Below are 16050 nucleotides of genomic sequence, written 5' to 3'. Positions count from 1 at the left end.
TTAACTAAAAAAAAATTACATTTTGTTTATACAATTTAAATTGACACAGTTTTTAAAAGTTTCAACCAATGAGCCTTGTAATTTTCAAATCAAAGACGTGAATGATCCAGCAAAGACTCGCATTACAAGGCAGGAGCTCACGATACTGTTTAACATTGGGACATAAGATGTTGTTAAGGGGGTTGGTCATCATCCTCTCCCATTATTCAATACACAACATAAGTCCACACATCTTCATGCTTGGAAAGCAGCATTTTTATTATTTTTCTGCCCGTGTATCACATTTGCCAGTGATTGGGACGCTTCCTTTCCAGCCAATGATTACAAATTGCTATGACGGATTAAACGGGCATTGCTCTCTGCCACAGTGACCACAGTTGCCAGATTAAAACCCAGTTCCACAACCGTATAAAACTTTATGAGTTGACACAACAGGATGAGATTTTTTTTTACTTGTACTTGTCCTGTGCAACAGTTGAGCAGACAGATGAGAACTGAAAGCGTCTTCTGTGGGACATATGTTCCTGTTTCAATAGGGGTTTTGAGTCTTTTAACACACCAGGAGTATTTTTGAAAAGTCTTAAAGGGGGCGGGGCCTGTCCACACACGCACTCAAATGTTGCAAACAAACCTGTCGGCTCCAAAATTGTTCACATACAAGACATGGCAACATGTACACCATACAACCGATGCTAACGTCTATCTTCTTCGCTGGTATGTGTGCTCAGAAAGGCAGTTTTGTGTTTGAGCGCCCCCAAGTTGTGTTTTACTGTAACTTCAGAAGCTCCAGACACGTGTGCAAAAGCGCCATTCTCATTGGTCGAATAGATTTCGACGCGAGGCGTCAAAAAAAAAAAAAAAGGACCCGAGGCGTTTTTTTTTTTTTGACGCTTTGACGCGTGGGGTTTTTTCGCGTCGGTGTGCACACTCTCATTGGTGCCCTTTGTTTAGTCACGAGGCGTTAAACGTCGGCGAAATTCGTCCCGGTGTGAACGGGCCTTTAAGCAAAGACCAGCGTTCAAAATCTTCTTCAGTTTTTGACAAAAGAAGGATACAGTTTGCTCTGAATAAGTCTTGTGGTTTTTTTTGTCACCTGAACTCCAAGATGTAAAAAGCTGTCATTTGCCACTTTAAAAGGGACATTTTGCGGGGAAGATGCATTGATACGCGAATTAAGCAGGAAAATTTCACTTTTGCTCAAATTAAGTTGATATCCTGACAACTTCCTAAAATCAGACAGCAGACTTAATATCACAGGTACCGACCGGTTGATGTCAGGGACACAGAGAAGTAGGTCATCTGCATACAATGAGACCTTTGCCTCCACACCATATCGATGCACTCCTCTAATGTTCAAGTTATCGCGAATAGCAATAGCCAAGGGTTCTATCGCTAGAGCAATCAAAAGTGGACTTAGAGGACAGCCCTGTCTGGTTGAACGATGCAGTGGAAAGTAGGTGGACTGAGTGCTATTGGTTCTAACAGCAGCCAATGTATTAGCATATAAAAGTTTGATCCAGCATAAGAAGTTATCTCCCAAACCAAATCTCTTGACCGTATGAAATAGATAAGCCCACTCTACTCGATCAAAAGCCTTTTCAGCATCTAAAGATATTATGGCTTCCTGTATATTGCTGTTTAAGTTATTATACATTATATTAAAGAGTCTCCTCAAGTTGGAGAAAGAATTCTATTGCGGGTAAACCCAGTCTGATCAGGGTTGATGATTTTAGGTAAGATTGTTTCCAGGCGGATGGAAAGATTTTTTGATAAGATTTTGAAGTCCACATTTAGCAGGCTTATGGGTCGGTAGGAGGAGCAAGAGAGGGTGTCACGGTGCCTCCGGCTGCTACCCCTCCCCTCCCTGCTCCTTCATTGGAACCAGCTGACCTGCATCATCTCATCACCTGGCAGACCTTCTTAAGGAGATCCATCCCAGCATACTACGCCAGTCCGTTATACTCACTCCAGTGCTTACGTCTGGCCTCAGGTCTACTAACTTCGCTCTAGCAAATTCGAAGCCTTGTACTTACCCTTGTCTCATGCCTTCAGGTCATCTCACCACTGGTCACGCTGGTTCCTCGCCTCGTTCCTGTTTCGCCGTCCTTGGCTCTACCTCTCGCTCCAAGCTGTGCTCGCCGTCCTCGGCGCTTCACCTTGTCACAGGCTGTTTACGCCGTCCTCGGCTCCACCACTCGCTCCAGACTGTGCTCGCCGTTCCCGGCGCTCCACCTCGTCACAGGCTGTGTACGCCGCCTGCAGGTCTCCTTCGCCCCTTGCCTGTTCCTCAACGCCCCTGGTCTCACCTAGCTATGGACTTCGTCACTGGGTTGCCGGCCTCTCAGGGACACACCATCATCCTCACCGTTATCGACCGTTTTTCCAAGGCCGCCCATTTCATTCCCCTTCCTAAGCTGCCCACTGCCACCGAAATGGTGGTCATTCTGGTTAGAGAGGTTTTCAAACACCACGGCATTCCCAGTGACATCGTCTCTGATCGCGGACCCCAGTTTATTTCCCAGGTCTGGCGGGCTTTCTGCTCTGCTCTGGGTGCCACGGTTAGCCTTACGTCCGGTCACCATCCTCAATCCAACGGACAGGCGGAGCGTGCCAACCAAGAGCTCGAGGCTGCTCTTCGTTGTTTGGCCGCCCAGAACCCTTCCAACTGGTCATCCTTTCTCGTATGGATCGAATACGCCCACAACAGTCACCCGTCCTCTGCAACCGGTATGTCCCCGTTTGAAGCCTCCCTCGGATACTCTCCACCCTTATTTCCTTCTCAGGAGCTGGATTTGGCGGTTCCCTCTGTCCAGCATCACCTCCGGCGCGTCCAGCGCGTTTGGACTCAGGCTAAGGCTGCCCTCCTCCGCACCAAAGAGAGGAACTGCCTTTTCGCTAATCGCCACAGGGTGGAGAGTCCCCCCTATCAGCCTGGACAGCGGGTTTGGCTCTCTTCTCGGGACATACCCCTCCAAGCCACTTCCCGCAAGCTAGCGCCACGCTACATTGGACCATACCCCATCGAGAGGGTCATTAACCCCTCCTGTGTGTGGCTGCAGCTCCCTGCAGCGCTTAAGTTACACCCCACTTTTCATGTCTCACAGCTTAAGCCCGTCCAGGAGAGTCCATTGTGCCCGCCGTCCGCTTCCCCACCGCCCGCCCGGGTTATCGACGGCGCGCCTGCTTACACCGCCAGCAAGGTGTTGGATGTCCGTCGCCGGGGGCGCGGGTTCCAGTTTCTGGTGGACTGGGAGGGTTACGGTCCGGAGGAGCGCTCGTGGATCTCCCGCTCCCTCATTCTGGACCAGACCCTCATAGACGATTTCTATCGGGCCCACCCGGATCGTCGTCCCGGACCGCTTGGAGGCGGTCGTTGAGGGGGGGGTACTGTCACGGTGCCTCCGGCTGCTACCCCTCCCCTCCCTGCTCCTTCATTGGAACCAGCTGACCTGCATCATCTCATCACCTGGCAGACCTTCTTAAGGAGATCCATCCCAGCATACTACGCCAGTCCGTTATACTTACTCCGGTGCTTACGTCTGGCCTCAGGTCTACTAACTTCGCTTTAGCAAATTCGAAGCCTTGTACTTACCCTTGTCTCATGCCTTCAGGTCATCTCACCACTGGTCACGCTGGTTCCTCGCCTCGTTCCTGTTTCGCCGTCCTTGGCTCCACCTCTCGCTCCAGACTGTGCTCGCCGTCCCCGGCGCTCCACCTCGTCACAGGCTGTGCTCGCCGTCCTCGGCGCTTCACCTTGTCACAGGCTGTCTACGCCGTCCTCGGCTCCACCATTCGCTCCAGACTGTGCTCGCCGTCCCTGGCGCTCCACCTCGTCACAGGCTGTGTACGCCGTCTTCGACGCTCCACCTTCATCACTGACTGTCTACGCCGTCCTCGGCGCTCCTCTTCGTCCACGACTCTCATCCCCTCTCAGATTAAAACTTCTGACTCTGCCTCGTCTCCTAAGTTTCTTCCGGGTTCCAGCATCTGGGTCTCCTTAGAGTTCGATCATGACAGAACGGACTGGCCAATACCCAGACCCAGCTGACCCGGAAGGACTCCGTCTGGCCGTCACCCACCAAGGCGTCGCTCTAGGGCGACAAGCGGAATCCTTAAATCAGATGGCGGTCGCCCAGCAGGACCTTTCTCGTCGTTTGGACAGTATCGGTCAGACTCTGATGGAGCTAACTAGCCAAAGACCCCCGACCGTCACTGCCGGCAACACGGTGGCCGCCGCCGCTAGTCCGGTCCCTGCTACGGATAGCAATGCTAACGAAAACATCCGGCTCCTCCCCGAGTGCTTCCTGGGTGACGTAGGAGCTTGCGGAGGTTTCCTCCTCCAATGTCATTTGATTTTTCAACAGGCTCCTCGTCATTACCAGGCAGACAACAGCAAAATCACTCTTATTGTGAATGCTCTTCGAGGCAAGGCGCTTCGATGGGCGCAGGCTTATCTGACTGCTAATCCCATTTATCAAACCTCTTTCGAACGCTTTCTAGGAGAATTTCGACTGGTTTTCGACCAATCCCGCAAGGAGGAGGAGGCTACCTGTCGACTGCTAAACCTAAAACAACACCACAGATCCGTGAGTGACCATCTGATTGATTTTCGGATTCAAGCGGTCGAGGCGGGCTCGCCGGATGTAGCCCTTAAAGGGGTGTTCTATCAATCCCTCAGTGACTCTATCAAGGATCATTTATGCTCTCAGCCAGAAGCCAACTCATTTGAGGAACTCGTGACAGCAGCCTTACGTTCCGACGTTCGCCTATGGGAACGTCAGGCGGAACGCTCCCGCCTAGACAAGGAGACTAATTCTAATTCTCCCTCTTCCTCTCCAGCCGCTAACTTCGTTCATGTCGTCTCCCACGATTCAGTTGGACGCTCTGCAGAGGAGCCCATGCAGATTGGCCATTCTAAGCTTACCCCCGAGGAGCGGCAGAGGCGAAGAGAGGAGGGGACCTGTTTCTACTGTGGCCAAGCCGGTCACCTTGTTCATCAGTGTAAGCTTCGTTTAAACTCCCGAACCCCCCGTTATAAGGCAGGCCACGGGCGGGTCAATCTTCTCTCTCCACCGAGAGACTTTTTCTTTATTTACCTGTTAAGTTTTTCTTCTAGTATTTTTGAAGGTAAAGCCCTTATTGACTCTGGAGCTGAGCAGAGTTTCATTGACTGTCTTGTTTCTGAGCTTAACCTCCCCACAGAACCTTTGGATATCCCTGCTCTGGGCGGCCGGATTGGGTGGTCAGGTCCTCACTCACATAACCCACCGTACTAAGGCCGTTCGTCTCATCACGTCTGGTAATCATCACAAACTCATTCAGTTTTAAATTACCAAAACCCCCCAGTCTCCCATCATTCTAGGGTTTCCCTGGCTTCGCGCTCATAACCCCCAGTTCGATTGGGTTAATCTCCATGTTACCAACTGGAGCACTACCTGCATGGCTAATTGTCTTCGTTCCGCCATACCCTCGGTTTCTCCTTGTTGTGATCCAGATCCTGAGGAGATCGATCTTTCTAAAGTACCTCCGTGCTATCACGATCTTAGGACCGTTTTCAGTAAGACCAGGGCTGGTTCTCTTCCTCCCCACAGGCCGTACGATTGTTCCATCGAACTAGTTAAAGGCGCTACGCTGCCTAAGAGGAGGCTATTTAATTTATCAGGCCCTGAAAAATTGTCCACGGAGAAATATATCCAGGAAGCCCTCTCGGCTGGTCATATTCGCCCCTCATCTTCTCCGGTCGGTGCCGGGTTCGTCTTCATCCAGAAGAAGGACAAAACTTTGCGCCCGTGCATCGATTACCGCGACCTCAATCAAATTACCATTAAGAATAAATATTCCCTTCCGCTCATTGATTCTGCTCTAAATTCTGTTCAAGAAGCTCGGGTTTTTTCCAAGTTGGACCTCCGTAACGCTTATTATTTGGTTCGCATGAAGGAGGGGGACGAGTGGAAAACCGCTTTTAACACCCCACTCGGTCATTTAGAGTACTTAGTGATGCCCTTCGGGCTCACCAACGCCCCTGCCATTTTCCAGAATCTCGTTAATGACGTTCTTCGTGATTTTTTGAACCGCTTCATCTTTGTGTACCTTGACGACATCCTTATTTATTCACGCAATCTGGATGAACACACCCACCATGTCCGTCAGGTTCTCTCACGGCTTTTAGAGAACCGACTGTATGTTAAAGCCGAAAAGTGCGAGTTTCACCTACCCACCATTTCATTTCTAGGTTTCATCATAGATTCAGGAAACATTCGTCCCGATCCAGCCAAAATCACGGCCGTCACCAGTTGGGAACCTCCAACTTCCCGAAAACAGCTTCAAAGGTTCCTCAGCTCCGCGAATTTCTACCGTCGCTTCATACGTAGCTATAGCAGCATAGCCGCCCCGTTGACTCAGCTCACCTCCGTTAATAAACCCTTCATCTGGACCCCCGAAGCTCAATCCGCTTTCACCGAGCTCAAGCGCCTCTTTACTTCCGCTCCCATCCTTATACAGCCTGACCCCCCTCCGGCAGTTCGTCGTCGAGGTCGACGCGTCTGATTCAGGTGTGGGAGCGGTTCTCTCCCAACGAGAGGAAGCCTCAGGAAAGCTAAAACCCTGCGCTTTCTTTTCCAGGAAGCTCTCCGCGGCGTAGAGAAATTATGACGTAGGTAACCGGGAACTCCTCGCCATTAAACTCGCCCTAGAGGAGTGGCGTCACTGGCTCGAGGGGGCTGAGCATCCGTTCATCGTTTGGACGGATCATAAAAACCTCGCCTACCTACGTACGGCCAAACGCCTAAACTCGCGTCAGGCCCGTTGGTGCCTCTTTTTTGATAGGTTCAGGTTCTCGATCACCTACAGACCGGGCAGCAGAAACATTAAGCCTGACGCCCTTTCACGCATATACAGTTCTGAAAGCGATCGGGAGAGCTCCTACATCATCCCCCCCACTTATATCATGGGAAATTTGACGTGGGACATCGAGAGCAGGGTCATCCAAGCCCAGGGAGAGGAACCTGACCATCATCCGGCGCCGCCCGGCACCCTATACGTCCCCTCCTCTCTCCGCTCGGACGTCCTGGTCTGGGGCCATACTTCACGTATGGCTTGTCATGGTGGTATCCATAGGACCCTTAGACTCCTGCAGAGCCATTTTTTCTGGCCCTCCATGAATAGGGACGTTAGGGAATTCGTGGCGGCCTGCGACGTCTGCGCCCGTTCCAAGTCGTCCAACTTGCCGCCTGCAGGTCTCCTTCGCCCCTTGCCTGTTTCTCAACGCCCCTGGTCTCACCTAGCTATGGACTTCATCACTGGGTTGCCGGCCTCTCAGGGACACACCATCATCCTCACCGTTATCGACCGTTTTTCCAAGGCCGCCCATTTCATTCCCCTTCTTAAGCTGCCCACTGCCACCGAAATGGCGGACATTCTGGTTCGAGAGGTTTTCAAACACCACGGCATTCCCAGTGACATCGTCTCTGATCGCGGACCCCAGTTTATTTCCCAGGTCTGGCGGGCTTTCTGCTCTGCTCTGGGTGCCACGGTTAGCCTTACGTCCGGTCACCATCCTCAATCCAACGGACAGACGGAGCGCGCCAACCAAGAGCTCGAGGCTGCTCTTCGTTGTTTGGCCGCCCAGAACCCTTCCAACTGGTCATCCTTTCTCGTATGGATCGAATACGCCCACAACAGTCACCCGTCCTCTGCAACCGGTATGTCCCCGTTTGAAGCCTCCCTCGGATACTCTCCACCCTTATTTCCTTATCAGGAGCTGGATTTGGCGGTTCCCTCTGTCCAGCATCACCTTCGGCGCGTCCAGCGCGTTTGGACTCAGGCTAAGGCTGCCTTGCTTCGTACCAAAGAGAGGAACTGCCTTATCGCTAATCCCCACAGGGTGGAGAGTCCCCCCTATCAGCCTGGACAGCGGGTTTGGCTCTCTTCTCGGGACATACCCCTCCAAGCCACTTCCCGCAAGCTAGCGCCACGCTACATTGGACCATACCCCATCGAGAGGGTCATTAACCCCTCCTGTGTGCGGCTGCGGCTCCCTGCAGCGCTTAAGGTACACCCCACTTTTCATGTCTCACAGCTTAAGCCCGTCCAGGAGAGTCCATTGTGCCCGCCGTCCGCTTCCCCACCGCCCGCCCGGGTCATTGACGGCGCGCCTGCTTACACCGCCAGCAAGGTGTTGGACGTCTGTCGCCGGGGGCGCGGGTTCCAGTTTCTGGTGGACTGGGAGGGTTACGGTCCGGAGGAGCGCTCGTGGATCTCCCGCTCCCTCATTCTGGACCGGACCCTCATAGACTATTTCTATCGGGCCCACCCGGATCGTCGTCCCGGACCGCCTGGAGGCGGTCGTTGAGGGGGGGGGTACTGTCACGGTGCCTCCGGCTGCTACCCCTCCCCTCCCTGCTCCTTCATTGGAACCAGCTGACCTGCATCATCTCATCACCTGGCAGACCTTCTTAAGGAGATCCATCCCAGCATACTACGCCAGTCCGTTATACTCACTCCGGTGCTTACGTCTGGCCTCAGGTCTACTAACTTCGCTCTAGCAAATTCGAAGCCTTGTAATTACCCTTGTCTCATGCCTTCAGGTCATCTCACCACTGGTCACGCTGGTTCCTTGCCTCGTTCCTGTTTCGCCGTCCTTGGCTCTACCTCTCGCTCCAAGCTGTGCTCGCCGTCCTCGGCGCTTCACCTTGTCACAGGCTGTCTACGCCGTCCTCGGGCTCCACCACTCGCTCCAGACTGTGCTCGCCGTCCCCGGCGCTCCACCTCGTCACAGGCTGTGTACGCCGTCCTCGGCGCTCCACCTTCATCACTGACTGTCCATGCCGTCCTCGGCGCTCCTCTTGGTCCACGACTCTCATCCCCTCTCAGATTAAAACTTCTGACTCTGCCTCGTCTCCTGAGTTTCTTCCGGGTTCCAGCATCTGGGTCTCCATAGAGTTTGATCATGACAGAGGGGGTCTTTTTCCTTCTTCAAAATCAGAGAAATAATGGCTTGATTAAGTGTCTGAGGTAGCATCCCCTCAGTTTATGCCTCATTATACATGTCTAATAACAGCGGAGCTAACTAATCCATGAACTTCTGAAGGATAGCCATCAGGGCCTGGACATTTACCTGCTTGGAGAGACAGAATTGCTGTACTAATTTCTGACACTGAAATGGTCCTGAAATGAAATGGCATCTTTCAATGTTGGAAAAAAAAAATAGTCAAGGCCCATCTGTTGGTGTAGCTTCAGGCGTGTATAATGTTTCGTAAAATTCTTTAAAAGTTTGGTTAATCTGAGCAGGCTCTGTAGTAAAACCCCAAGGGGTTTGAATTTTTGAGATTTGCCGCGAGGCTGAAACCTGTCTAATTTGGTGTCCCAAAAGTTTACTTGCTTTATCTCCATGCTCAAAAAACTGGACTGAAGCATTAGCTCAGTAGTACGATATGTCCTCAGGGTGTCAAATTCCGCTTGAAGAGAGACGCTCTTTATAAATATTTGGAGAAGGCACGACTGCATACATAGCATTACAGCTGTAAATATTTGTCTCAAGTCATTCAATAATGTCACGCCACGAATTTTTGTTCTTAGTGAATATAAGAGATTATGCATTCAGAAATGCATTTTGGATCTTAATTTTCTTTACCTATGTCCTCCATCATCAGAAAAACGCCACAAAAACATATGAAAATCAATGTTTTCATGGCTTTGATTGATGTTAAGATAAAATAATGTCTTTCTTGACCTTTATTCTGTATATTATCATCCCCTGTTTTCTTCTGAAGCTGTGTAGTCAGAGGGGAGGGAGGGAGGGGGGGGCACGCTTGCTGACTCACGTTAAAGGATGAAGAGGATGGAGGTGGAGGGAAGAGGAAGGAGAGGGGAGGTTTTTCTTGGTTGCAGCCGAGGAAGAGCTGCAGTAGTTTGCCGGCAGAATACTCATGAGCAGCCCGGGCTGCAACACACTCCCGTCCCAGCTCCGTCTCCTCCCGGGAACCCCCGCGACGATTGTGGACACAAGTTGGCGCATTGCGAATTTACTGCCCCGTGCCTCCGGTCGGACTTTGGCGGGATGCGCGCGCAGTGTCCCCCCGAACAGCACACAAACAAACAAAGCATCACACACGGAATGTAATTTCGATAGGTTATAAAATAAAAAAAAAAAAGAAACATTAAAGGTAAGATCAAAGAGGGGGAAATCCCTAATTCTGGCACGCGCACCAATTAACGCCGCGCAGACAATTGCAGGTGAGATCAGGTTTTCTGTCAAGTTACAGATAAGCCAGGTACCCCAAACCGGAAGTCTTTCATTTTATTTTCAAAATAACACACACCTGCTTGAAATTTTATAAATGAGGTTATCCCAAGGGATGGTAAAGCTCAAGAGCACGTGATTAAACTTTGGAGTAAGGATTTCAGAATGAGCACTTTTAGAGTCTGACTTACGTCAGCCCTTAAACGCCGGAGCGTTGGCGTCAGTGTTGACGTTCATGTGACGACTGTAAACCTTCAATTCTTATGATTATTTTGTTTTTAGTAGATATTTTTAATTTCATTCAAGAGACGTATTTTTTAACATATTTTCTGAGTTTCAGCATAGCAACTTTTCAATTTATTATTTACATAATAAAATTATTATTTTAAAACAAAAAGGGAAAATTTCTCATTCTTTCTTGGACCTGTGATGCTTTCGTTCAGATCTTTTGTTCTTTTTTCATTAAAGGAGTGGTTTTGCTGCAGCATTGTCATAATCACTGACACACACACACACACACCTTGCCATTTGACTTGATTTATTGGTTTATTTTGAACACTGATTGTAGACAGTGCAACAACAAAAATCCCACAGATGTATCAAACTTATTGCAGAAATAATAGTTTATTTCACCCAACTCCACCCAAATCTGAAGCTCTGTCGAGTCCAACCACCTGCTAATAAAAAAGATCTTCCTTATATAGTTGCAATTACAACTCAAATAACATTAAAAATACAAATAAAATTTAAAAAAACAATCCCAACATTTAGCCATTCACTTTCTTCTTCTCATCTGGGTTGAGCAGCAGTCAAAGCAAAGGCGCTCACTAAAACACTTAGTTGTCATGGTTAGAGAAAAAGAAATATACATAAAAAAACATCCATGAGAGCAGACTGTAAAAACATCTGTTTTTTAGTGTAAATTCTGATTTTTAATTAGGGAGTCAATGAGAAACAGCTGCCTTCTGATACCCTGTGTGATGAAAAAATAAATACAGAAATGGATGCACTGATAGACTTAGTCGGCACGTGATAGAGATGGAGGCTCACACGATCAACTACACTGAAAAAAACATGGCTTTTCCTTGTAAATTGCCTTTTCCCTCATAATTTCACAAGTTTATTCTCATAAATGTATTTATTCTTTTTAGTTTATGGTGGGCCTGTGGTGATTCTGTCGTACATAATTGTTTTAATACATGGCACTAGACAGTTTTCTCATCTGTTTTTTATGAGCTTTTGTTGTGTTGAAGGAACCTGGGCATAGGGTTCGTTCTGAGAGGCTTTTATTTTGACAGGCGCAGGCGGAAAGGCCGCCATGGCCCGTCGAGCTTACTGTTGTTGAGTTTCCAGAGAGGCGGGAGGCAGCAGGGACGCGGTAACCTGCAGCAGGAGGACTCACATGGTCCTGCTGCACCGAACCACCGAGCACCGGGACTCCCCACGCGTCCGACTCGCAGCTCAGCTCCCGTGTTTCGAACACTCTTCTCCCCGTTTTCCCCTCTCTCAGTCACATTCTCCCCCCGCATCCCTTCGTCCCCCGCGCAGCCCGGCGGCAGGCGGACTCGAGCCGCTGAAGCAGCAGCGACATGGCCCGGGAGAACGGAGACACCGGCGGAGTAGGGACGTGGAAAAAACAAGTCGACGACATCAAGAAGATCTTCGATTTCAAAGAAGTCCTCGGAACGTGAGTACTGCTGCACGCCCACGTGGCGGGCTCGCGCCTGCGGGGAGGCTGTCGCATCAGGGGCTGACCCTGCACCTGACGCCGCAGGAGGCACGCGCCGCTCCGGCGGGCGCATCCATCCCTGACCGGGCGCGCGGTGCCTCCGGGGACCGTGTCCGTCCCTCCGGGGACCGTGTCGCCGCGTGACGCTTCATGACGGCGGCAGCGAAAGTTTAGGCTGGCCGTTACCGCCTAAACACCGAATCCGGTCGATTTCTTATCAACTCCATTCAATTCAACACCCCCCCCCCCCCAGAAAAATATCCATTTGGTTTTTGTAGTAAGAATTTTTTTTTTAAAGAAAGTACTTATTTAAACAGAATCCAAGTATCATTAATTTCACAAATAAACTTACTGAAAACAGTTTTTATCCTGGAAATAAGTACAAAAATGACTTCAAAAGTAAATCTTCCCCAGGCTTTCAATATAAACATCAATTTGAAATCAATACATTTATTTTTATAAAAACCCAGCCAAATGAAATTAGTGAAAAAAGCAAGTCGTTTATTGTTATATTTTCAAATAATGAGTTTAATAAATCCATAAGTGTCAGAAACAGTTTATTTGGGGTGTAATGATTCAGTTTACCGACGGTTCTATTCATATTTGTGGTTGACGACTGGATTCATAGTGGATTTTGGTTTGTTCTGAACGATCAAATCCACTGGCCGAATTTGGATGTTTAGCCAAAACGTCGACCAGTGTGACTCAGATAAATACCTGGATACATATAAATACATGTGTCCAAACCAACGCGTAAACTAGAATGAATGTTAAATCCATTCACATTTTAGTCTCCTTAAGTTCAGCCCACTGTTGTTTGTCCACATCCATTCTTGGAACATTGTAGCAGACTGGATGGTCACATGACTAAATTCAACGGGTTTCCACACTTTGCACTGGAATGATGGACTCATCCGTTTTTAATGACATCACATTTGTTGTCTGCTGTGATGCACTTTGTCATTTTTGCGTTCTAGTGAAATGAACCTGCCTCCACCATTGGTTACAATTGGATTTATTTTATTTTGAAATGACTTGATAACGGTTTGATTCCATTAACTGCTTGCCTCAGACAAACCGGTCTGGTTGGATTCGTTTATTCTTTTCATCTGTAACTCAAACTCTTGTTTGGCGTAATGGATGATGAAAATTCGAAAACATTTTAAAATCTAATAATAATATATCTAATAAACAGGAAGTCCTTCTAGTTGGTCACGAGGAAGAGGAGGAAGAGGAATCTTCTTGATCATATGTCAACACCCATTACGCATTTCCCAAAGACAGTGATGCCAAAACGAAAGGAATATTTTTTTTTCTAGACTGATATAAATCCATAGAGTATAGCAATATTTGTAATTTATGAAGTGATAATTTAACTTCAGTTTTGCTTCTTGGTTCAATAAAATAAAAATTGAGCTAAAATAGAAGAAAAGAAATATTAAAAGGAAACAAATGTGGCAACAAAACCCCAAAATTTGATTTTAAATTCAAAGCAAAGAAGATTAAAATGAGCTCGAAGGGAAAAATATGACGAGTCATAAGTGGAAATACTTTTTATTGAATGTTTTATGTAGTTTGTGGATTATTTTCCTGCTGCTTCCATCTTCTGGTAAATATAGAAAAGCTGTTTCTTTTGCTTATAGTTGATGCTGCCAACATTATTGGCTGCAATGCTTGTTAAGTTTTCTGAAAGGTGTTTTGGGGCAGATTACCATGGGCCACTTTCACATTTCATTTGGCCACTGTGCCACACTTTGGACATGCACTCCATAAACCCTCTGCTGTTAACTTGCATTTCCGTTCCATGCCGTTGCGTCTGCGCTGTTCTTTAGTAGAACGATTGGCACTTTGGTTCCAATCATGACTGGATTGCGGCGTTGCCGGTCTCTGGGCTACTGATAGGCTAAAGAGTGACGTGACTCATGTGTTTGTCGTGTTTAGTCTGCAGAACAGCAACTGTGGGGAAACGGAAATGGAACAGAACTGCTCCAGCTTTCTTGAATGGCTTTCAGATGCATCTAGAGACGGAGCATCAAGGTTTGTGTCATCAGCCGCGTTTTCATTGACTATGAAATTGCGCAAATTGGATTTGCGATGATAAATCGTTCACAGCCCCTAATGGAAGCGCCACAATTTCAAAAAAACGTGCATTTGTCTGAAAACAACTTTTTGCGCTTGGAGGAGGCCGTTTTTGAGGCGTATTGACATATTCTGCCAAAACTGCAATGGAGACACTTATAGAATACGCACTTCTTGGTAGGTACTGGCTGCGTTGGGCGCTGCACGGCGGACGCCACTACAGGCCCCACAGCGTCCCAGCGCTCATCAAACGTTGGATCCACAGCTCCGCCCTAAAATCACCAACCAGCGCTAGTGCTGTGGCAGAAACTTGAGTGTAACTGCTGTAAATCAAAGTGTTGTTCACATCCGTCGCCATGAAGTCAAGTATGGCGTGAGTTGGTTTATGTTTATCCACATTTATGATTTAATGGAAACAGTGTAATGACGAAAGTTGTGTTTTTTTCGATACTTTCAGAATTTTGACAGCATTTTGCCGCATATGCGTTATGGAAACGCAGCTGTTTAAGAGACTAGGAGGTCGAGAGAAAAGGATTTAGCTCCAGCTCCAACGAATTGCAGTCAATTCATTTGCCTTATTTTCACCATGTCGGAGCTAGACAGTCAGTGAGCAGGGTTTGGTCTGAGTTGGCCTGAGTCAACGTTTCTATGGCAACCACTCCAACCACTATGGAGTGAGCTTGTTGGAAAGTCCCACCCCTTGGCAATCAAACATTTCAAAGGATATCTTTAGAAAACTTTACATCAAAAATGGTTAAAAAAAACAAACAAAGTGGCGTATTTTAGGGTGGGACAGTTTAAGGAATTCCATTTCTTTTCAACGTCTTTACATAAAAGTTGCAAAAAACGTTTTTTTTTTTTTGGTTTTGTGTCAGCTTTCTAAGACTGGAGTGATCTTTTGGTCCGGACGGCGTCCTGAACATTGCGCTTGGTCATCCGTCAAGCGGCCTTTCCTGTTTCCAACCAAAGCTTGTAGACGAAACCACATGACTAAAGATCTCTTCACTCATTGGGCTAGAATTACGAGGGTGGGGCAAAGCAACTAGAGACATATTGAAGTTCTATGCTTTGCAAAAAAAAAAAAAAAAAAAATTGCAGATGTAAATCAAATATAACCAGTGAGGTTTTTAAAACATTTTCCACAATATCACAGTACTTCATAGTGCAATATTTTTCTAAAAGTTGTGCTTTCAGAAGTGAATTTTCCTAAATGTTGACAAGCTTTTGCTCTACTAAGGCTTCCCGTTAGCTCTGCCTGATGTGTACCTGCCCAGAAACATGTATTTGGTAGGTTCCTGTTTCCTGCTAGCTATCCCATCTTTCTGTATCTATCATCCACACATTCAGCCTCCATGCAGCCTAAGACTCAAGTAAAATTGCATGTCGGACTTTCTCAAATGATGTTAAAACTGTGTTGCAGACAAACAGCAACCCTTTACTTCCGGATTAAAACTCTTCTGAAGGCAAAAAAGAAACTGGAGCCAGCCGCAGCACATTACCTGACCACTAGGGGCTTAGTGAACTTCCACTCATTCCAGGGAAACATGGTTTTATTTTCTAAAAGAGTTCCCTTACTATTCAGGAATCTGTCCTGGGGGAGTATTTAATTCACTTTTAGCAACACAAGCAGAGGCACTGATATTTTACTGTTAGGTGTTTGTCAAAGTCTACAGGGGTCTAACTCCTCCATTAATTGTCTAGTCACTTGGGGTGATGATGTCATATCCTGTTAAGATGGCGACAGCCACGATACAAACAGGCGGGTGTCGGAACCGCACGTTTGTCTGTTTCTACATGACCGCAGGTATTGTAGGACGCTGCAGAAGAGCTACGACTAGTGTTTGTGATTGACATGAAAGAGATTATAATTTATGATTATAATTTTTAGCAGGTCCCACCCCCCCTTTACCTAGGCTTAAATATGCACCTTACGGAAGTCATTATGTTTTTAAAAAAACAACTGAAAAAGTATTTTTAAAATTGTTTAAGTTATAAAACTGCA

General features: G+C 47.7%; 1 protein-coding gene across 1 annotated transcript in view; it reads left to right on the top strand.

Annotated features, from left to right (window-relative positions):
- Positions 1-11558: 11558 nt before the first annotated feature.
- The window catches only part of camk1da (calcium/calmodulin-dependent protein kinase 1Da), a 176640-nt gene continuing 172148 nt past the window's right edge, over positions 11559-16050 (top strand). The window contains exon 1 of the mRNA XM_011473673.4: positions 11559-11927. Within this exon, the coding sequence (XP_011471975.2) occupies positions 11830-11927 (98 nt within the window). The 5' untranslated portion in view covers positions 11559-11829. The remainder of the gene's footprint in view (positions 11928-16050) is intronic.

This window comes from Oryzias latipes, chromosome 23, assembly GCF_053564925.1.
Source record: "Oryzias latipes strain Hd-rR chromosome 23, Olatipes_Hd-rR_3.1".
NCBI lineage: Eukaryota > Metazoa > Chordata > Actinopteri > Beloniformes > Adrianichthyidae > Oryzias > Oryzias latipes.
Note: the sequence above shows the minus strand (reverse complement) of the source record. Positions and strands in the feature narration are given on the sequence as shown.